This window comes from Dictyostelium purpureum, assembly GCF_000190715.1.
Source record: "Dictyostelium purpureum unplaced genomic scaffold DICPUscaffold_283, whole genome shotgun sequence".
Classification (NCBI taxonomy): Eukaryota; Evosea; class Eumycetozoa; order Dictyosteliales; family Dictyosteliaceae; genus Dictyostelium; species Dictyostelium purpureum.
Genome location: NW_003519619.1, coordinates 22,348 through 43,822, shown reverse-complemented (window position 1 = coordinate 43,822; position 21,475 = coordinate 22,348). Strand labels below are relative to the sequence as shown.

General features: G+C 26.3%; 9 protein-coding genes across 9 annotated transcripts; 4 read left to right on the top strand and 5 right to left on the bottom strand.

Annotated features, from left to right (window-relative positions):
• DICPUDRAFT_92705 (uncharacterized protein) lies at positions 1-586 on the bottom strand (the record flags this gene model as incomplete). Its single annotated transcript, XM_003291507.1, has 2 exons — positions 411-586; positions 1-329 (listed from the first exon to the last, which is right to left on the bottom strand). Coding segments are annotated over exons 1-2 (450 nt in total), but the record flags the coding sequence as incomplete, so codon positions are not given.
• A 1,223-nt stretch (positions 587-1,809) lies between these two features.
• Positions 1,810-3,503, top strand: DICPUDRAFT_156172 (uncharacterized protein; the record flags this gene model as incomplete). The annotated part of the gene is made up of 2 exons (XM_003291515.1): positions 1,810-2,229; positions 2,322-3,503. The coding sequence occupies 2 exons, from the start codon at positions 1,810-1,812 to the stop codon at positions 3,501-3,503; spliced, it is 1,602 nt and encodes a 533-aa protein (XP_003291563.1).
• Positions 3,504-3,836: 333 nt separating this feature from the next.
• DICPUDRAFT_82228 (uncharacterized protein) lies at positions 3,837-4,382 on the top strand (the record flags this gene model as incomplete). The annotated part of the gene is made up of 1 exon (XM_003291514.1): positions 3,837-4,382. The coding sequence occupies one exon, from the start codon at positions 3,837-3,839 to the stop codon at positions 4,380-4,382; it is 546 nt and encodes a 181-aa protein (XP_003291562.1).
• Positions 4,383-6,763: 2,381 nt separating this feature from the next.
• On the bottom strand, positions 6,764-6,934 carry DICPUDRAFT_156170 (uncharacterized protein; the record flags this gene model as incomplete). Its single annotated transcript, XM_003291506.1, has 1 exon — positions 6,764-6,934. One exon carries the CDS (start codon positions 6,932-6,934, stop codon positions 6,764-6,766), a length of 171 nt encoding a protein of 56 aa, XP_003291554.1.
• Positions 6,935-7,136: 202 nt separating this feature from the next.
• On the bottom strand, positions 7,137-9,425 carry DICPUDRAFT_82227 (uncharacterized protein; the record flags this gene model as incomplete). Its single annotated transcript, XM_003291505.1, has 2 exons — positions 7,137-7,156; positions 8,780-9,425. The coding sequence occupies 2 exons, from the start codon at positions 9,423-9,425 to the stop codon at positions 7,137-7,139; spliced, it is 666 nt and encodes a 221-aa protein (XP_003291553.1).
• A 456-nt stretch (positions 9,426-9,881) lies between these two features.
• DICPUDRAFT_156168 (uncharacterized protein) lies at positions 9,882-10,151 on the top strand (the record flags this gene model as incomplete). Its single annotated transcript, XM_003291513.1, has 1 exon — positions 9,882-10,151. One exon carries the CDS (start codon positions 9,882-9,884, stop codon positions 10,149-10,151), a length of 270 nt encoding a protein of 89 aa, XP_003291561.1.
• Positions 10,152-11,601: 1,450 nt separating this feature from the next.
• On the bottom strand, positions 11,602-14,180 carry DICPUDRAFT_156167 (uncharacterized protein; the record flags this gene model as incomplete). Its single annotated transcript, XM_003291504.1, has 5 exons — positions 11,602-11,844; positions 11,918-12,557; positions 12,798-12,851; positions 12,911-13,310; positions 14,123-14,180. 5 exons carry the CDS (start codon positions 14,178-14,180, stop codon positions 11,602-11,604), a joined length of 1,395 nt encoding a protein of 464 aa, XP_003291552.1.
• A 969-nt stretch (positions 14,181-15,149) lies between these two features.
• On the top strand, positions 15,150-15,557 carry DICPUDRAFT_82224 (uncharacterized protein; the record flags this gene model as incomplete). The annotated part of the gene is made up of 1 exon (XM_003291512.1): positions 15,150-15,557. One exon carries the CDS (start codon positions 15,150-15,152, stop codon positions 15,555-15,557), a length of 408 nt encoding a protein of 135 aa, XP_003291560.1.
• A 901-nt stretch (positions 15,558-16,458) lies between these two features.
• On the bottom strand, positions 16,459-21,274 carry DICPUDRAFT_99067 (uncharacterized protein; the record flags this gene model as incomplete). Its single annotated transcript, XM_003291503.1, has 4 exons — positions 16,459-19,959; positions 20,037-20,636; positions 20,723-20,967; positions 21,087-21,274. 4 exons carry the CDS (start codon positions 21,272-21,274, stop codon positions 16,493-16,495), a joined length of 4,500 nt encoding a protein of 1,499 aa, XP_003291551.1. The 3' UTR covers positions 16,459-16,492.
• Positions 21,275-21,475: the final 201 nt, after the last annotated feature.

Genomic DNA, 21,475 nt, shown 5'->3' with positions numbered 1-21,475 from the left:
TAGACTTTCTATAACTTTTAAAGACTCCTCGATATGGGAGTGTGAATTAAATTGGCTTGAATAAATTAATGCAATTTTGTGGTTTTTGTCTAAAATAAATGTTGTTCTACCTGGTAAAATAAATGCGGTTTTACCAACACCATATAATTTAGCCAATTTACCTCCTTTATCTGAAAGTAATGTGAATGGTAAACTGTATTTAGATGTAAACTTGTGATGGCTTTTAGTATCATCTTGGCTAACACCAATAACATCTGCGCCAGCTTCTATAAACTTTTGATATTTATCTCTGAATTCACAAGCTTCTTTTGTGCATACTGGGCTATCATCTGTTTTGTGTAAAAAAAAAAAAATATTAATATAAAATTATTTTTATTTTTAAAAAAAATTAAATAAAATCTATTACATACCTTTTGGATAAAAATATAATACAATTGGTTTACCTTCAAATTGACTTAATGATATATCTTTACCATCTTGGTTTGGAAAAGTAAATTCTGGTGCTTGGTCTCCAATATTTAATTTTGTCATTTTATTTATATATATATTTATATTTATATTTATTTATTTATTTATTTGATTTGATTTGATTTATTTGATTTAATTGATTTAAAAAAATAAAAAATTTTGTTTTTATATTCATAAATTTTTTATTATTTTTTATAAGGATAAACATAAATAGTTTCCATGAATTATAAATAAATTCTAAAATTCTTTATTACATTCTTTCGGGTGGACACATTTTTTAATAGATGGTGGTTCTTTATTAAAATTAAATGAATTGATATCATCATGAAATAATAAAAAAATTCAATTAAATTTTTATTTTAAAAAAAAAAAATTAATTTTTTTTTTTTAAATTTCGATTTTTTTTTTTTTTTTTAACGGTTTTTCCTTTTGAATAAATTAATATGATCATTTTAATATTTAAAAGGATTTATGATGCAGTGGATTTGATTTCTTTCGACACATATTAACAAAAAAATTATGAAAAAAAAAAAAAAAAAAAAAAATAGAAAATAATGGTGTTATGATTCTGGTATTAATATTTACAAAATTTATTTATTTACATTTATTTATTCTATATTTTATATTTTATATTTTATATTTTATATTTTATATTTTATATTTTATATTTTAAATAATTTATTATAATTTTTAATAAATTCTATATTTTTTTTTATATTTGAACGTGTTACAATTTTAGTTGATAGCATTATATTTTGGTTTTGTTTTTTTGGGATATCTCTTGACTTTAAAACTTTTTTTCTAATAATTATATCTTTGGAGGATTTGTTGGAGGTGCCATATAAAACTTTATTTAAATTGCAAAGTTGAATTCTATTTCTTTTTTGTAAATGACTTGATCTTCTAGTAATAATTCTAACCATTTTTTTATTTATAATTTTTGATATATATAATATTTAATATTTATTTAGTTTTTGTTTAATAATGAATTAATTTGTAAAAAATTGATTAATTTATATAGCAAAAATATACACATTTTCCATTTTTAAAAAATTAAATTTTTCTAATAAATTTTTAAATTGTCATAAAAAAAGTTTTTTGGGAAATTAAGTTTTATTTATCAGTTTAAGCAATGGATCTTAATATGGTTTGAAATAAATTTAGAATTTTTTTGAAAAGTTTATTTAAATTAATGAGTTGTTTATTTTTTTAAATTACACTTATTTTTTTTATTTTACCGGTTTTTTTTTTTTTTTTTGTTTTATTTCAAATTTTTATTTTTTTTATTTTAAAAATTTTTTTTATTTTTTTTTTATTTTATTATTTTAATAACTAAATAAAATGAAAAAGAAAATTAAAATAGAATATGAAAATGAAGAAAATGATGGAAATGAAGAGAACAATGAAAACAATGAAATAAATATTAAAAAGGATAAAGATATTAAAAAAATTATTATAAATGATGATGAAGAGAAAATTAAAGCTTGTCAACATCAATTATCATATCACAAATTTAAAACAAACGAAATTAAAGAAATTAGAAAGTTAATGCTAGAATGGTACGAAAAAAGTAAAAGAGATTTACCATGGAGGGTTCATGAAGGTGTCGATGAAAATGTCAAGGCATATAGGATCTGGGTCAGCGAAATTATGTTGCAACAAACTAGAGTGATTACAGTAATAGATTATTTTAATAGATGGATTAAAAAGTGGCCAACCATTAAAGATTTGGCAAATTCAACGATCGAGGAGGTTAATCAGGTAATTAATTATCATTACTTTGTTTTAAAATTAAATTATAAATTACATATATTAATAATATTGTATCCTCAAATTTACATAATTACTTTTAGTTATGGTCGGGATTGGGTTATTATAGAAGAGCTAAGAATTTATATTTGGGTTCAAAATATGTAATTGAAAATTTTAAAGGAATTATACCAAAAGAGGTTAAAAAGTTGTTAGAGATCCCCGGTATTGGAGCTTATACTGCAGGTGCTATATCGTCAATTGCATTTGGTATGCAGGAGCCATTGGTTGATGGAAATGTAATAAGAGTATTCAGCAGACTAAGATCTATTGGTGCAAATCCCAAAAACAGTAAAACAGTAAAACTATTTTGGTCAATCGGTTCAGATATTGTTGATCCTCAAAATCCTGGTGAGTTTAATCAATCACTAATGGAGTTAGGCGCTACAGTATGCTCAGTTCAATCACCACAGTGCAAACAATGTCCAGTTCAAACATTATGTCAAGCTTATAAAGAAGAAAAATCATTTATTAAACCAAAACCAAAAAATTCAATTTCAAACTTTTTCCAACCAAAAACAGAAAACAATAGTAGCGGTAGCGATAGTATTAACAACAGTAGCGATAATAGTATTAAAAAAGAAATTCCATTAAAAGATATATGCACAGTTTGCGAAAGTTTTGATGACACTGATGGTCCAACCGAGTCAGTTTGTAAATATCCCAAAAAAGTTTTAAAAATCAAACCCAGAAGTGAAACTGTCAATGTATTTTTAATTCATCACTATCAAGCAGACAAATTTTTATTGGTACAAAGACCAGATACAGGTTTATTAGCATCATTATTCGAAGCTCCATCAATTATTGTCAAAAATGAAACTGAAGAGGACGAAGATGAAGCTGACGAAGATGAGGACGAAGAGGAGGATAAAAAGAAAAAATCAAAAAAAAGAAAACAAATTTCAAAATCAAATAGTGACACAGCAGCCATAACAAATGATTATATTCAAAAGGAAGTTTTAAATAATTTATTTTTAAAAAAAACTTCAAAAAACAACACAATTATAAATTTAAAATCATTCAAAAGCATAGGTACTGTAATTCACAAATTCTCTCACATTACCCAGACTCTAAATGTCTTCGATTGCAAGTGCGAATTTGATATCAATAATTTACCAAAATCAACAATACCATCAAAAAATATTCAATGGATTGAATTAAGTAGTATTAGTTCATTACATGGAATGGCAAAACAAATGTCAAAGTGTTTTGACTTATTAAAATAAATAAATGGGCAAATAAAGAAATAAATGGAAAAAAAAGATTATGAAATTTCATAATCATTAATCACTATTTATTTTTTTTATTTTTTTTTTAATTATTTTTTTTAATTATTTTTTTTAATTTTTTTCAAATTTTTTCCATTTTTTTTTTTTTTTTTTTTTAAATTTTTTTTCATTTTTATAATTTTTTTTTTTTTTAATATAGAACAATACTCTTAATATAGTTCAATATTATCTTTATAAAGATAAACAAAAATAAATCAATATTTTTTTAACTCAATAACTTAGAGATTAAATAAAAATAAATACTCAGTACTCTTCAATATATATATAAAAATGAATTTATTAAAAAACTTAACAACTCAAATATCAAAAATTAGTTCATCAATGTTTTCAAATACATTTAAACAAAGAGCAGTTACACCAAACACAGCAGACCTTGCAAAAGATAGATTAAAATTTATGATGAAGAATAAAAATAATGAATTTGTTTCACCATCAAATAATACTTCAGCCATGCCATCTTCAAATATATTCCAAAATGATATGAGTTCAAAAGAGCAACATAGTCTAGAGTTTGACAAACACAACAACAACAACAACAACAACAACAACAACAACAATAATAATAATAACAATAATAATATACATATTAATAAAACAATATTAGAAAAACAACCAGAACAACCACAACAAAAAATAATAGAGTTAATTAATATAAAAGGAATTGGCCCAGTAACTCTTAATTATTTAAAATCAAAAGGAATTTTAACTGCTAATGATTTATCTGTAATTTCAGATTCCCAGTGCGAAGATTTAAGACCAAAAGTTAAACAAATTTTTAATATAAGAAAAGAAGCTCAAGTAATTTTAAATAAATAATTTTAGATGTAAAATAAATGAATATATATTTTTTAAAAAACCTATTGGTTACATTTATTAATGTAATATTTCTTGTATTTAAATATTCAATTTTTTAAACAGATAAACATTGTGTATAGAAATTATAAAAAAAACAAAATATATTTCAAACTTTAATATTTTAAATGAAACTTATATTTATTTTATAATAGAATTAAAAATACTTTATCGTTAAAAATATTCAGAAAATTAAAATATATTCCTTTTGATATTTTTAATATGAAGATTCCAACAAAAAATAATAAATAAATTTATAATAAAATGGACATAGATACTTGAATCTATTTTATCAGTATTTTTTTTTAAAACTTTTAATAGCTGAAATATCTTATTTATTTTACTTTTAATTAATTCTTTTTGGTAGAATTTTGTATAACCATAAAAATGTGAATAAATTATAATAAAATACACTCTGCCCAACAAAGGCATGAGGTGACTAGCTTGGGAAATTTTATTTTCTTTTAAATAAAAAAAAGGTAATACGGTACTATGACAACAAAATTTCATCAGTTGCTCTATTAACTCAGTCGGTTAGAGTGAAGTACTTATAGAATAGTATGATATGCTTTGGTCCCGAGTTCGATTCTCGGATGGAGCAAGTATTTTTATTAGGATTAATCTTCCAGGTGATAATATATCACCCTAAAAGGATCACTTAGGGAGTTCGAATACCAGTGTATATAAGGTACTAAGATCAAATAATTAAATAAAAAATATATATATATATATTACATAAGGTACTAAGATCGGGGAGCAATGATTACCAAGTGGTCGAACGAATGCTTATGTTTTTGTAAAATTCGAAAACTAAAAAGTTTTTTTAAAAATTTATCTTCACTTTTAAAAAAAAAAAAAAAAAAATAATGAATGTGTTTAAAATACATTCAACAAATAAATTCAAACCATATCCTAGCCATTAAATCTAAAATATCAACCTTTTACAAATTACCAGAAACCACTTTGATCAATTTCCCAATCACCTACCTATAACAATACAAAACCTCACACATACCATTTAAAATTTTTATTTAATTAAGACCTCTTACACTAATAATATAAATTATTTCATTGATTTTTAAAAAAAAAAAAAAAAAAAAAAATCCATTACATTATTTTTTTTTCAAAGTATAAATAAAATTAAAAATTAAAAATGTAATGTATTCATATGCATTTAAAAATTAAATATATTACAGTTTTAATTATATCTCAACTATAAAAAGGTTTTCGAATTTTATAAAACATAAACAATTTCATATAAATTTTATTTTTATTTAATAATTTGATCTTGGTACCTTACAAAAAAAAGAACACATGGGTTCTATTTATTGCGTTATCCAAAAAAATTTTAATGAAAAGTAACTTATTCTTCTTTTTTTTTTTTTTTTTTTGTTTTTTATCAATTCTTGTTGTGCACCTCTCACTTTCTAAAATTTTTATTTAATAATAGAAATTTTTTTTTTTTTAGGTAATTAGCATCTATTTGATAAAAAGTGTCTTCATTTCTATGATTTTTCACAAAAACTAAATTTTTTTTTTCATATACCCCGACTACAGCTAAGGAATGAACAATAGGGGTTTTTGTGAATAGTTGAGATTAAATTTTTCCAACTCTTCTGTTCCTGAAAGTTCTAGATCAAGAATCACACCATGAGCCTCTTTTATATTTTTATTTAATTTTTTTCATTATTTTCCAAAATATTTATTTATTATAAATCTAAGCACTTATTATTAATAAAAAATTTTTAAAAAAAATTTTCCCTGGTTTTTCAAATAATCCTATTGAAGGTGAGTTTCAAGAGGATCAAATTATTCACTCGATTTCTGCTGCCATCAATCTGAAACTTTTGATTCTATTGGTTCTTTAAATCAGCTAATATCAAATGGTTATGAAATTCAAATAAGTCAAACAGAATATGCAGAGGTTGGTATTTTTAAAGATTAAGGACTTTTTATTAACTAAAAATTTTTATATTCCAATTAAGGTTACTTTTAATTTTTGAAAATGCTATAGGATACACTAATTCAGTAGAACATATAAAAAGCCCGGCTAGCTTTTTTTTTTTTTTTTGCTTTTTAAAAATATATTGGAATGTTTATTCCTTTTTATTATTTTATTAATTATAAGACCTAAGTATCTGAATTGACCAGATATTACTTGAAGCAAAATTAAACCGTTGCAATTTGGTTGAATAAATTGAATTATTCTGAGGTAACTTAATTTATTATTGCAAGAATAATAAATTTCCGGAGATCCAACTTTCTTTTAAGGTGGTGTTACTTCATAAAAGATGCCCGCATCTTAGCTAATAGAATATGAATTAAACATTACAGCCCTTGGCAGTTTAGCATAGCATAAGTTTCATCTTGTACGGAGAACCTTGGGTTAGTGTTTCCTTGCAAAGGAAACCTTCTATCCAGTTAAATAGCACGTATACAGCTCGGTATAACTTTAGTGCATTGGCGTAGAGTCTTGTTAATCCTTTCGGTTGACTATGGATATGTACAGATGCCATATATATCTTTTATTTAGAATAAAATGATATTGTTTTAAAAAAAAAAAGAAAAAAGAAAAATGAAAAATAAAAAAAAAAAAAAAGAAAAATAAGTGGTAATAAATAAATGTGAACATTCGTTTTCGAATGAATCATTTATTGGTGGTAAATAAAGTGGTAGGTTTAATTTTTGGTTAGATAATAGTGGTAGGGTATGATGAATTTAAGGTATAATTTCATCATCTAGTTTAATGGTAAAAATGTTAGTAACATTGCATTAAAATCAACATTAAGTGGTATACTATTTGGTTGTAAGCCAAATGGTTCTGGAATTGTGAATTTTGGTTCTAATATTCCTTTTTCAATGTTGATTTTAATAATGTTTTGTTTGGATGATTTTTTAGGAAAATATTTCTTGTCAAATCATATGTGAATGTTGTAGTAGTATTATCTTTGGTTCTGTTTACCTTAGATGCACCAGTGTAGTTTTAGATTATACTGGTTATGTTGTGATGTGGTGTAGTTTTTGTTTCAAAAAAAAGGATTTATTCATTATTATCAATAATATTTTTTAAAAATTTTTTTTGAAAATTTGTGTTTAATTTATATGATGATTTTGGATGGTAATTTTTGTTTTAATAGTTCTGGTTTTTTAGTATGTTAAAAGTGTTATTTAGGTGACCAGACTTATTAAATTTTGGAATACATTTTAGGTATTCTGGATAAGTATTTTAAAGAGTATTTAGTGAATAAAATGGATTTTGAGCAGAATGTTGATTATTTTGTAGTGGAATAATGCAATCATTAGTATCCAAGTTGTCATCACCATTATTTTGATTATTATTTTTTTAAAATTTGTTTGTGAATGAATAAATAAAAGAGATACACCGATCAACTAGTGAGATCTCAATTAGATTTCGTCTACTTAAAAAAGTTTTAAAAAATCAAAGAAAATTTTGGATTTATTTAAAACAGTTAATGAAAGTGTATGTGGTGATATATGTAGATTATATAAAAATCAACAAAAGTGTGTAAAAATAAAATGAATTGTATAAAAAGTGGTAAATACCAATAAAAAAATGAATGATGTTGTAATTAGTGGTAATTAATTATAGTTAAAGACATGGTAATAATAACTATAATAAAAAAGTGTTGATACACCAGTAGTATGTAAATTTTGTGTATAAAAGCCCGGCTAGCTCAGTCGGTAGAGCGCAAGACTCTTAATCTTGTGGTCGGGGGTTCGAGCCCCCCGTTGGGCGAATTTTTTTAATTTATCCATCTTCTAGGTGATATATGGTTGTTAACCCCTTTTTGGGTGAGTTTGGATCTATGTATATTGTTTATAATCATCGAGAAAATATCAAGTTGATTAATGTTGTTGTTGACGAGTTCTTCAAAACTTGTTATTTTTTATTGTAGATGCATAATCATTTCCAGGGTTTTGATTGCTGAAAGCAGCTATTTCGGAGTATAGCATTTTTTAGTGGATTGTTATTGTTTTTGATTGGATTGGAGGTTAATCCAGTTGTTTGTATAAGATTGATAAAGGATTGAATCGGGTTTTTGATTAAAGATTGAGATTTTAACTGTATCCAGCTCTGTGAGATTAAGAGATTGGAGTGTGTTTATCTTTGAAAGATCTATCGAACGGTAGTAAGATGAGTTTATAAAACCGATATTATAAAAAGTTATTTTTTATATGATCTTGTTCACCCTTTCCATAACTTTTATTGATCTTTTCGTTGAATTCGATACCAATTTCGAGCGACAAATATATGAATATTGCTTTTTGATGGATGGTCTGTTCCCTGAATAGAACCATACTATCCCTGAGTATTCTAATGAGGTTGTCGTATCCTTTACCCTCATCGTTAACACCAGATTTGGCTTTCTCTAGTTTGCTTGTAACAACTTCACGACGTTCGACTTTGTCGTCCTTTCTTCTAATGATCTTACACATTTCTGACCATTCTGGCTCAGTATCCTCTCTTTCCATTCTTGCCCTATAATCCTCTAAACCTTTTAAGATCTTTACCCATTTGCTTTCTCTGTAAAAAACCTTATTGATCATTTGATCTAACTTATCAGCACCCTTCGTGATATTGACATCACGGAAGATAAACTCTGAACGGTTTATAAAGCCTCCGACTGATTCTTTGAGCTCCATCTTGAGTTCATTCACGTTCTCAGTACTCAAAGTTGACTTTTTTTTGATAATTTGTTCAACTTTTGGTTCAAACTTTGGAACTGACTGGCACTTCAATCTAAGATCCTCTACCATTTCTTTAAGAAGTTTTACCTTCCCAACTTCGCCATTAAACAAGTTATTTTGTTCCTCCCTAAGAGCTAATGAATTGTTGAGTTTGCTAGATATGTCCTTGATTTCTACGTTAAGTCTTTTATTTTCCTCCACCAATTTAATGATGTACTGTTCTGCAGCGACAAGTTTAGCGGCAATGTCATTTTCGACTTTTACTGAGTCTACGTTTTCTTCTTTAACAGAATACATTTTCTATCTAAATAATTTCCTTGTAATTCTCTGCTAACTTTACTTTTACTGGGCCCCAGTATTGTAAGTTATCTTGAAAAAAAAAGTGTAATGTAAATGAACTTTTAAAGTATAAATAAATAATTAATAAACAATAAAAATAAAGATAATAAATTATATGATTTTTAAGTTTGTGTGAAAATTAAATAAAACGAAAAATTAGAAAATTTTTTATTTTTTTTTTTTATTTTTTATTTTTTTATTTTTTTATTTTTTTAAATTAAATTATTTTTAATTATTAAAATTATTAATTATTATAATTGTTTGATTAAATGACTATTTAAGTTATAATTAATTAATTAAGTGAATTTTGATGATAATACATTACAATTACTCAATAATAATCACGAACAATTATTAATGATAAGAATATTGCTGGGTCTACCACTGTGCCTTAATACAAATCAAAGAGAAAAAATGCAATGCTTTTCCTCAAAAGTTAACATAGATAAATCTACTTCAATCATTATAGGAGACTGTGGCACCCATTCATCACCAATACCTATTGCCAACACACCTCAACGATACCTAGGCCACTATTTTGATAGCCAAGGTATAGTACGTAAATTACCCAAAATCCTCAAAAGCATCCGCGCATCCCTTGTATTATGGAAATCAACAGGCGCAACAATCAAAACGAAAATCAACATACTTAAGTCATTTGCACTATCCAAATTAATATATTGAAGATTTTAATGACCAGAAATGAAAGAAATTGGTAAACTTGTTATTAAAACAACCTAACGTTAAAAGCTCAGGTGGTTTCTCAATTGGAGGAAAAAATACAGTACCCCTAATGTCAAACCAAAGACCACTCTTTCCAATGGAAAAAGGAGGTTGGAACCTCTGGGATATTAAAAAAAGACAAATTGCTCAAAAAATTTGGTTATTCAATAGATTTCTAGTTTATAAAATACCGTCTCTTACACTAATAATATAAAATAAAATTTTTTGCACCACAAAATAAAAAAAATTAAAAAAAAAAGAAAAAAACCAATAGAAAATAAAAAAAAGAAAAAGGTTAACTTTTTTAAATATGTAATAAATTTTTAATCTTTATTAATTAATGTAAAATCTATATTTTATTATATAACTAACTCTTTATGAAATATAAAAATAAAATCTGAATTGATAATAATTAAATTGAACTAAATATACTTTTTTACTGATTGTTATTTGTTAATTTAATTATTATAATTGATGTTGAAATAATGTATGATATGAAAATACCAATGTAGTCATTTGATGGTCGGACAAGAAATAAACTTTCACCTTTTGACTGAATGAGTTCTTCAACAGATATTAACGGTCTACTAGTACAGGTGATAGAGTGGAGCTATTGATTAAGCATTGTACTTGATATTCTTCATTAGCTGATACCCGATAATGACTACTTTATCTAAAAGGTTTTGGCGTTATACCAAAGTTGCTTGGCCAGAACAAAGTTGGTATGTTCAAAAATCTATTAGATTGAATAGTATTATAATTTAAAAACTATGGATTGATTAATATACTAGAAATATTTGTGGTTCTATAAATTGTTTTTTAGGGATTGATTTTTAATTTTTGAATAGGCGATTGTAATTTGCTTTATATTGATGATTTTATGATTGGTTTCATTAAAGTAAGGTGGTGTTGATGATGAATTGAAGATCTTTTAAAAGAAAAATGAGATGATGGTTTATTTTGATGGATACCCTGGTGCACTTTGTATTGAATTGATTGAACGAAAACCCCAATTGATTAGAGACTTTAAAAAAAAACCTATTGATAATGAAATAAAGAATTTGATATAAACTAAATAAATATTAAAATTAAACATTAGTTTCATTTATATTCAAATATAATTATAATTATGCTAATGTTATCATTATATTTACCTTTAACTTTTGATTTCGTATTAATTTTAGAACTTTTAGAATTTCCTTGTCATTTCCTGAGCTTTATTCTGAAGGGATGAGTTATATGATGCATTGTTTGCCACTAGTAGTTGATAATGATATGATTATTTAATGGATTCCTTTTTGGGTGGTGCAGTTAACTATTTTAAATTTCATCGATTTAATCGATATCCATATAATCACCGGATTCTTCGGAATCTGATCCACCAATTGAATTGTTATTATTTGTTAAAAATTCATTTGGGACCATATTGATCTAGATGAGAATCGTAAACGTAATCGTAATCGTATTCATTAAAATCTAATCCAGAAGATGAATTATTATTGTGGTCAGAATGGGAATGGGAATCTGGTTCATATTCATAATCATAATTGGAATCATTATCAGAGTCATTATCGGAATCATCATCAGAATTGTTACTTTTATTTAATGATTCCATTCTAACTTCATATATTGATTGTGCGGCTTGACCCTCTCTCTGCGATTAAATAAAGAAATAAATTAATATATTTTTTATTTATATTATAAATATAAATGTATGAAATACTTACTTGAATATGATTAAATTCTACTCTGCATAATGGACAAGTATTATTTTGTATGCACCATTTTCTGATGCAATCATAGCAAAACATATGAAAACAATCTATAAAGGAGGCATTAGTGGTATTTATTTTGATGTAAAAAATACAACACTCGGAGTTATTTTCTTTTTCTAAACGCTCCTTTTCTAATTTTTCATTCTCTAATCTTTGCTTTTCTAAGATTTCTTTTTGAATACGCTCTTGTTCGATTTTTTCATTTTCAATACGTATTTTCTCTAATCTTTCTTTATCAATACGCTCTCTCTCTAGTTTTTCCAATTTTTCTTTTTCCAATTTTTCCTTTTCAATACGCTCTTCTTCTGCTTTATTTGATGAACTCTCACATTTATAACGAGATTGTTCCTTGTTAAATGATGGATACTTTGATGATTGTTCGTTATTTGGTGGAGTATTTACTGATTTTGGTTCGATAGCGGTAGAATAACGTGATTGTTCTTTATTAAAGGTTGGGTAATTATTATTTTGTCCCCTTGAAGGTGTAAATGTTTGTTGTGGACAATGAAGTGGAAAATTGGCTGATGGAGAACTATTTGCAGTAGTATAACGTGATTGTTCTCTATTGAGGGATGGATAGCTAGACTGTGCACTTGAATATTGTTGTGGTTGGGGTTGTGAGTGTTGTTGGGGTTGATTGCTTGATGTGACATTACCAGCAGCTGAATATTGTTAATAGGTTTTATTAAATGATGGGTAATTATTATGTTGTGCCCTTGATGATTGAAAATGTTGTTGTTGTTGTTGTTGTTGTTGTTGTTGTTGTTGTTGTTGTTGTTGTTGCTGTTTTTGGAGTTCTTGTCTTCTATGGAGCTCTCTTTGTTTGGCTAACTCCTCTTGCTTTCTTAAATTCTCTTGTTCTCTTAAGAAAGCTTGTTCCTTTTGTCTTTTCAAAATTTTTTCTTGCTTCTTTTGATTTTGTTGATTGTTTAATGATTCAGAAACATTATAATAGATTGGTGTTGAGGATTGTGGAATAGAACTGTGATTGCTATAGTTATTGGTGAAGCAATGATAGTTGTGATTGTTTGGGTAGGTGGTGGTGTTGGAGCTGGTGTTGGAGCTGGTGCTGAATCTGGTGTCGGAGTTGGTGTTGGTGCTGGTGTTGGAGCTGGTGCTGGATCTGGTGTTGGAGCTGGTGCTGGATCTGGTGCTGGAGCCGGTGCTGGATCTGGTGTTGGAGCTGGAGCTGGGGCCGGTGTTGGATCTGGTGTTGGAGCCGGTGTTGGAGCTTGTGCTGGAGCCGGTGTTAGAGCCAGTGTTGGAGCTGGTGCTGGATCTGGTGTTGGAGCTAGTGCTGGAGCCGGTGTTGGAGCTAGTGCTGGAGCTGGAGCCGGTGCTGGAGCTGGTTTTGTTTTTTAAATGTGTATAAATAAAACTAAGTGAAACACCAATGATAAAAGCGTAAAAAACTAATAAATAATTCATTGTTGATAAAAATGAATTGTGATTGAAAGGGTGATTTTGAATATTTTTTGGGAGTTGTAAATTATTAATCAAATATAAATAATTGCAGTTATTATAATATTATTGTATGGGTATTATAAAAAATAAAAAATAAACCTATATAATTTTTATATGTTGATAAAATAATAAAGAAAAAATAATAAAGAAAAAAAAAAAAAAAAAAAAAAAAAAAAAATTTCTTTAAAAAATTAAAAAAAATTAAAATTAAAATATTAAAATATTAAAATTATGATTATAAAAAATCAGGAACTTCATGAGAATGAAAAAAAAAACTTTAATTATTTTAACCTATAGAAAAATTAATATAGTTTTTAATTTTTTATCATTGCCATTATTGTAATTTATATTTATTTCTTTTATTAATAGAAAATGATGTAATTTAATTTGTAAATACAATGTATCTTTTATTTTTTTATCATTATTATTATTGATAATTTATATTATTATTTTAAAACAAAACATGAAAATATATGTGTGAATATTATTAATTTGGGAGGTATTGTTTTAAATTTGTATATTTAAAAATGCAACAATGATTATATAAAATAAAATAAAATTATTAAATAAAAAACATACCTTTTATATATATTATTATGATAGTGAGAATGGTACAGCAGATAGGGTAAATATTTTAAAATATCCGATGAAGAACTAAAAAATTTTAAAAAATTATTTCTTAAACCATATTACCAGAGCTTGAAAGGATGGTCGATCTAATTATGTTTTTAAATGCTATGGGGATTTTCATCTGTGTATATCCAAGTTTTAAGAATCAACCAATTGATTTTACTGTGTAAAAATTTAGTGGGGTTAAATCCATTCAAGTATAAAACAATAAAAAAATACTGATGACTTTATATCATAACAAGTAAAGAATTTTTATTTAATATAAAAAGAGTTAAGGTTATATTTTTATATAGTTTTATTTTTTTTTATTATTATTATAATTTATCATTTATTACACAAACATAATAAATAATTAATAGTAATTATATTTTATTTTAAAAAATTTATATAATGTAAATTACCATTATTTTTTAACAGAGGGTTTAAGTATTGATGGTAGAGGAAAATGAATTAAGACAAAAAAAGGTATTTTGATTACATAGATACTGAGTTGGGCCCACTCTACCAAATTTTCAATGTGGTGGTTAATTATGTATGCTGTGTGGTAGATTACATAACTAACCACAAATTTTCAATATGGTGGTTAATTATTTATACTGCCTTAGTGTTTAAATAATTAACCATTCGGCTTTAATATACTAACCTCCCCGTGGTAGAGCTGGAAACACTCTTTACAAAGAGTGGCTAATAGTATAAAAAAATATAAAAAAAGTTGAAAAAGAGATAATTTTTTTTTTGGAATATAATTATTTTACCTTATATTCCAAAAAAAACGTTGCAACGATAATTTTCGAATTTTAGTTTTTCGAAAAAAAAAAAAATTTTATATTTAATCTTTTATTTTTGGGAAAAGTCTTGTGTTTGGAAGATTATAAAAAAAAAAAATTTTTGATTTCTAAAAAAAAAAAAAACAATGAAATAATCTTTATTTTTCAAGAGAAATCAGTTTTTTTTTTTATTTGAATTCAATTTTTTATTTTATTATTTTAAATTTAAAAAAAATATAAATAGAAGATTTGTTCTGTCTTAAAAAATAATCATACAATCAAACAATCAAATAAATTTGAAAAAATAAATTTTAAAATTTAAAATGAAATTCATCCTTGCTTTATTATTTGCCTTTTTAGCTTTTGCTAAAGCCGACTATATTTTCAATTCACTATCAAGTGATAGTTGTTCCTTTAGTGTTGATACTGATCAATGTAAAATTGCCCCATGTTTACCTGGTGCTGTAGTCAAGGTTACCAATGAAGGTTCAACAGGTACTCAATTATATTTTGGTCCAGATTGTTCTTCTTTCCCAGTTATACTTCCACTTGTATGTGATGCTAATGTTACATTAACACAAAATCATGTAAATTACTTTTATAAATTTGAATGTAATCCAAATACTGTTTCTTCAAGCGATGAAAACTCTTACAACGAAGGTAGCTCTGCCGCCAGTGTTTATGTTAGCTTCACCATTTTATTGTTAGGTTTATTAGCTGCTTTATTGTAAAATTTACAAAAAAATTAGCATAACTAAAAAATGGATTTAAATATAATTTTAAAAAAAAAAAATAAAAGCCATTTATTGTTATCCTATTTCAATTTTTTTTTTTTGGTGATTAAAAATTATTGTTAGCTTAAGTTTTTACCACTTATCGTTAGCGCATTAATTTTAAAATTTTTGGAAATAATAGTTTCTTTTAAAAAAAACTATCTCATTTTATATAAAATTTTTTTCATTTTTATTCATTTTATAAAATTTAACAATACCTTTCTTATAATTTTTTTTTTACAATTGCCTTATAAAACAATTTTCGAATTAGCATGCGTAAGTATACCTTAACTGATGTGTCTTTGTATTTCGCTTATAAAAAATATATTTGTTTCTCCATTTTAAAAAAAAAAAATTTTCATTACCATTTTTATTATTTTCGTGACTCTTTGAAAGTAAAAATTTTTTTTTAATTTTTTTTTCTTTTTTAATCAGTATAAGTATAAAACACATACCAAAGCAAAAACAAAACACAATAAAAATACTGATTATATAATGTATCATTTTTTTGAAAGTAAACTGATAAACATGAATGAACTTTTTAGTGTGGCGAGATATTTTTATGGACAATTTTACAAGTAGCTCAATAAAGCATACATGAATGAACTTTTTAGTATGAATGAACTTTTTAGTATGAGTGAGATATTTTTATATGGACAATTTTGCAAGTAGCTCATTAAGAATCATCTTCACTTTTAAAAAAAAAAAAAAAATACACACACCATTTAAATACATTACATTTAATAGGGTTTAAATATCTTTTTAAAAAATGATGTTGTGCAGATGGATAGATATTGATATCATATATTTTTTTAGTACAAAACTGCCTCTTTTTAAAAATAAAAAAGGAAAAAATATTAATTAAAAAAATGATTTAAATTTTTATTTAGTTTTTAAGACATGGATATTGAATCTAAAGCTTTTTTCTTCATTACTTTACTTTTATAAACAAAGAAACTTGCAACAGCAACAGATGTCCCACCAGCCACAGATAAAGAAATGATTACTGCTAATTTCCATTTTGAACTTGAGCCACATTCAGTTTTTTCTTCGATTCTAAAGAAACTAGAAAATGATGGATCCAAAATTACTTTAGATTGGAAGAATGGTGAATTCATTGAGGTTAATACATGATATTCATTGCTTTTACTTGAAGTTACATTTGTGAAATCATTATATAAAGGATCAGCTTGGTCAAGAGTTGAAATTTCTGTTTTTGAATATTTTGAATCATCAATAATCATTCTAGAAGAGAATTTTGCGGATAAATATCCGTTACCAGTATTGATTTGGAATTGGTTGGTACCAACTTCAGTGGTAGAAACAATTTCTTCACAATTGAATACAGAAACTTTGTTTGTTTTTGAATGGTAAATAGTTTGAAGGGTATTAAATTTAGTTGCAAAACTCCATTGTGAAACTGAAACTTGATATTTAATAGAGTTCTCTGGCATTGTTAATTTCTCACCACCAAACTCAATAACTTGTTCAGTTTCAAAGTATCTAATATCCAATTCGAAAATGGCTGGATCATTTTCGAATGTACCTTTATAATAATAATGGTTGCCTGTTGAATTTCTTTCTACCCATTTTATTGTTGAAAGTTTTAAAGCTTTAACATGGTTGTTTTCTATATCCAATTCACGAAGATGAGAAATTGAAACTGTAAAATTAATTTTAGTGCCTGGGAAAATAGTTGTGCCGTCTTCATCTACAAATGGTGGTGGTAAATTATTTTCACTTGAACTTGAATCCATGCTGCTACTTGAACTGTTTGGTTGAATATTTGAACAATCTTTACCTATGAATCCTTGGTGGCAAATACAATTACCGGTTTTCTTGTCACAATCGCCATTTGATGAGCAATTATTTAAACAATCATATAATAATGAATAGACGAAACCATTATTACTTCCAGATAATTTTGCTGAAATAACCTCAATGGTTAATGAATCATCTTTATTTGAAATTTCAACATCTGCACTGAAATAGCATTGAATCTTGGATTTATTTTCTACTTCTATTGGGTTTGTACACTCTTTTCCACCAATGAATACCTGAGTATATTTAATATTGAAATTACTTGCACCAATGGTTACATTACCACCTTCATTTTGATAAAGAGATGTTGAAAGACCTACAATTGGTGATTCATATGAAAGATTTGAGATTGTATTGGTTTCTAACGTTTGATCAGGTGATGTAGAGGATGCTGAAATACTATAATAACCATAACCAGATACCATATCACATGTAAAGGTATATAATTTACTTTCCTCATCAACACTAATTTCTTGGCAATTGTCTAATTTCTCTTTTGGTGAATCCTCTTCGGTGGTGAGTTGGTAAAAGAATTCAATTGAAATATCTTGACCATTAGCATCTTTGCTATTTAAATAATTACCAACAATGGTAATAACAGTTGGTCCATTCATAGGAATAATATTTGGTGAGACACTTGATAAACTTGGTCTGATATCTAATTGTAAAGTATTTGACTTTTGGTTACCAACTTCTACGTATACTTGGCCATTTTTAGATAATCCATCCAAATTGAAAATAATTTCATTGGTTTTTATTGACACCAATTCTTGTTTTTCTGAATTGAATGTTAAAGTTGTGACCTCGCTATCAGTAGTGAAATTGTTACCAGTTACGATAATTTTAGCCCCAATTTGTTCAACTGTTGATAACTCTGGTGGATAGAATGAATATCCTAATGTATTTGATTTTCTTGTGTCGACCTGAACCAATAATTCGTGATCTTTTCCATAACCTCCATTTATTGTTAATGCGATGACTTCAGAGGATACACGATTTACTTTATTTGATGCGAATGCAATACCATTTTCATTTAAAATTTGGATAGTATTTTGAATTTGGTTTGTTGTAGTTTCAAAGTATCTTCCGTTAATAGTGATTACTGAATCCTCTAAAGTATCTAATAAATCATTTGAAATTGATGTAATGTATGGGTTTAATACAACTGAAATAGGTGGATAAATGTCTGAGCCCTTTGTAATTGCTAAACTACCACTTGTTAATTGTAAAGGTAAGTTTGTACATACTAATTTTGAACCACTTCCGACACAGTTACTTGAGATATCAACTTGACCAATTTTAATTGCTAATTCAGATGCATTTGGTAAATCTTGACCATTAATATCAAGATCAACTCCATTTTGTACAGTTGATAAACCTGATGCGAAATAATATACTGAGAAAGCTGTTGATGGCAAACCTTTTACTGTTACAACCAAACCATAAGTTCCTGGGGTACCAACTGGTGCTGAACATGTAATTTTTTGATGATCAGTTACAATTACAACATTGGAGCATGTGTATGAACCAATTGAAATACTGATATCATCTTTATTTGAACCAAAATTTGTACCAGTAACTGTGACTAAACTACCTACATTTGGGATATTATTAGCTGAGGAAACAGTTGGGTTTTGGTATTGGTAATTGTAAGCTGTTGACTTTGCGGCAATGGTGAGCGAAACTGTTAATGAACCTGAACCTGGTACCAAGTCACATGTTAATTGGGAATATTGTTCAGAGTAAGCCAAATTTGAACAAGCAACACCACCAAAGTTGAGAATGGTATTGTCAAGGGTATTGGAGAAATATTTACCATCAATGGTAACCTTTCCACCAGTAGTTGGAACACGATTAATATTTGTAATTTCTGGGCCGCTATATTCGATGAATTGGGTTTTTGCTGGAGTTTGTAAATTATCGACAATAACATTGATTTCGTCTGGTCCACCAAAACCTGCTGGAACAATAACATCTAATTCACCATTAATATAATCTCTTTCGAATGGTAATTCTAAACCTCTATATAATACTTTGATAGTGCTAAAAACTGTACCATAATTATCGATTTTAAGGTCTACTTTACCACCAGCTGGACTAACCATATGTGTAATAACCTCTGGGAAAGTTGGTGCATAACCACCAAATTGTGTAAAAGTACTTGCACTTCCAGAAAAAGCCTGAATTGATAAATCGTTCATATTAATAATGAATCTACTATTTGCACTCCATGTATTTTGATCGCCGACAACATTAGTGTAATATAATGTAAGTGGCAAATCTTTTTTTGGGCCGGCCAAATAAAACCATCCTTTAGTTGCTGGATCATAACGAGCATTTTGCCATAACAACCATGGAGTATTGGTTGATGGAACTGGGAGCACCTTATTCATAAAGTCAAATAATTCTTTCGAATCAAAAACACCAATAGTGCCGATTTGGCCATCAATTCTTAATGAAGAACTATAATTATTCATTGATGTTATAAAAGTAGATGAACTTACAAAACCTGAATAATATAAGTTATTACTTGGGTAATCTTTAAATTAAAAAAAAAAAAAAATTAATTATTTGAAATTAAAAAATATTATGAGAATAATAATAACTTATACTTACAAACTGCAGCTTTATATGAAACAAATTTTGAACCTGAAACTAAAATTGTTATTGGTAAGAACTTATCTGTAAGATCAGCAGCCAAGGTACATGTAAAGGCCTCGTTTTCTTGAATTATTTTAACATTTTCGCAAGCAACTGGGGATGCATATCCCAAAGTTAGAGAGATTTTGCTGGCATCAATACCGAAATTAGCACCAGTAATAGTAGCAATACCTCCCTTATTAAAAGCTGGGAAGACTCCACCAACGTATGGTAATTCATAATGCCATAATTGATTTTGTTCTAATTTTTTTCCTTTACCATCACTAACCATAACATAATATTTTCCTTGGCCGGTACCGATAGTAGCATAAGCATGAGTACTGTTAATTTGCTCGATATTGATTGCTTGGAAATTTGAGGTGGTACCATCACGACCAGTAAAAGTAATGGATAAAGTAGGAATATCATATCCACCTAAATTTGATACAATAATAGTTGAGCCTGATGTTGGGGATGATGGAACAAATGGCTCTTCTAAACCACCATATTCACAAACTACATTATTTATGACAGCATTTATACCGTTATTGTTTAAATATGGGAAAGTTAAACTACCTTTTAAAATTAAGAATAAATAATAAAATATTAATAATAAATAAAAAAATATTAAATAATTTAAAATAAAAATATTAAAAATTTACCTGATGTATGAATCCAATGTTCACCTTCGATTAAATTTGGTTCAACACTTCCGAATAAACAAAAGGTATAACATTTATCGAAATAAAGATTATACCATGGTTGGAGTTCTTCAGGAGCTCCAATAGACCAATGCCAAACACCAGTCTTTGGTACATCTGAACCTGATATCCAGCTACCTGGCATATTAATACCATTGCTCCAAGCCCAGTTCCACTCTTCTTCACTTGTAAAGGTTGCTATATAACTGTTATAAATAAAAAATAGAAAAAAAAATAAAGAAATAAAAGTGTATTAATAAATATGAAAATAATTCAAAATAATATTAACACACACCCATGTGGCGCCAATTTAAAAACTCCTTACCCCTTTTTATTATTATAAGTTTGTTTGCTGCAATATTCTGTTGCTAAAATTGGATTTAATGTTTGATTTACTACTTGGTAATAATGACCATTTAGATCATTTTTATAATAGTTTAAAGGAATCGCTTTTTGGGAATTTATACAAAATATAAATGATACCAAAAATAAAAATACAAAATGATAATTCATTTTTGATTATTTATTATTTATTTATTATAATACAATGAAATTATTTAATTAAATTAATTAAAAAATTAGAGGAAAAAAAAAAAAAAAAAAAAGAAAGGAAAGAAATAAAATAAAATATTTTATGGAAAAAAAAAAAAATTAAATTTTAAAAAAAACAAATATTTGATTTGTTCAATCTAATAAATAATTTATTTTTATTAT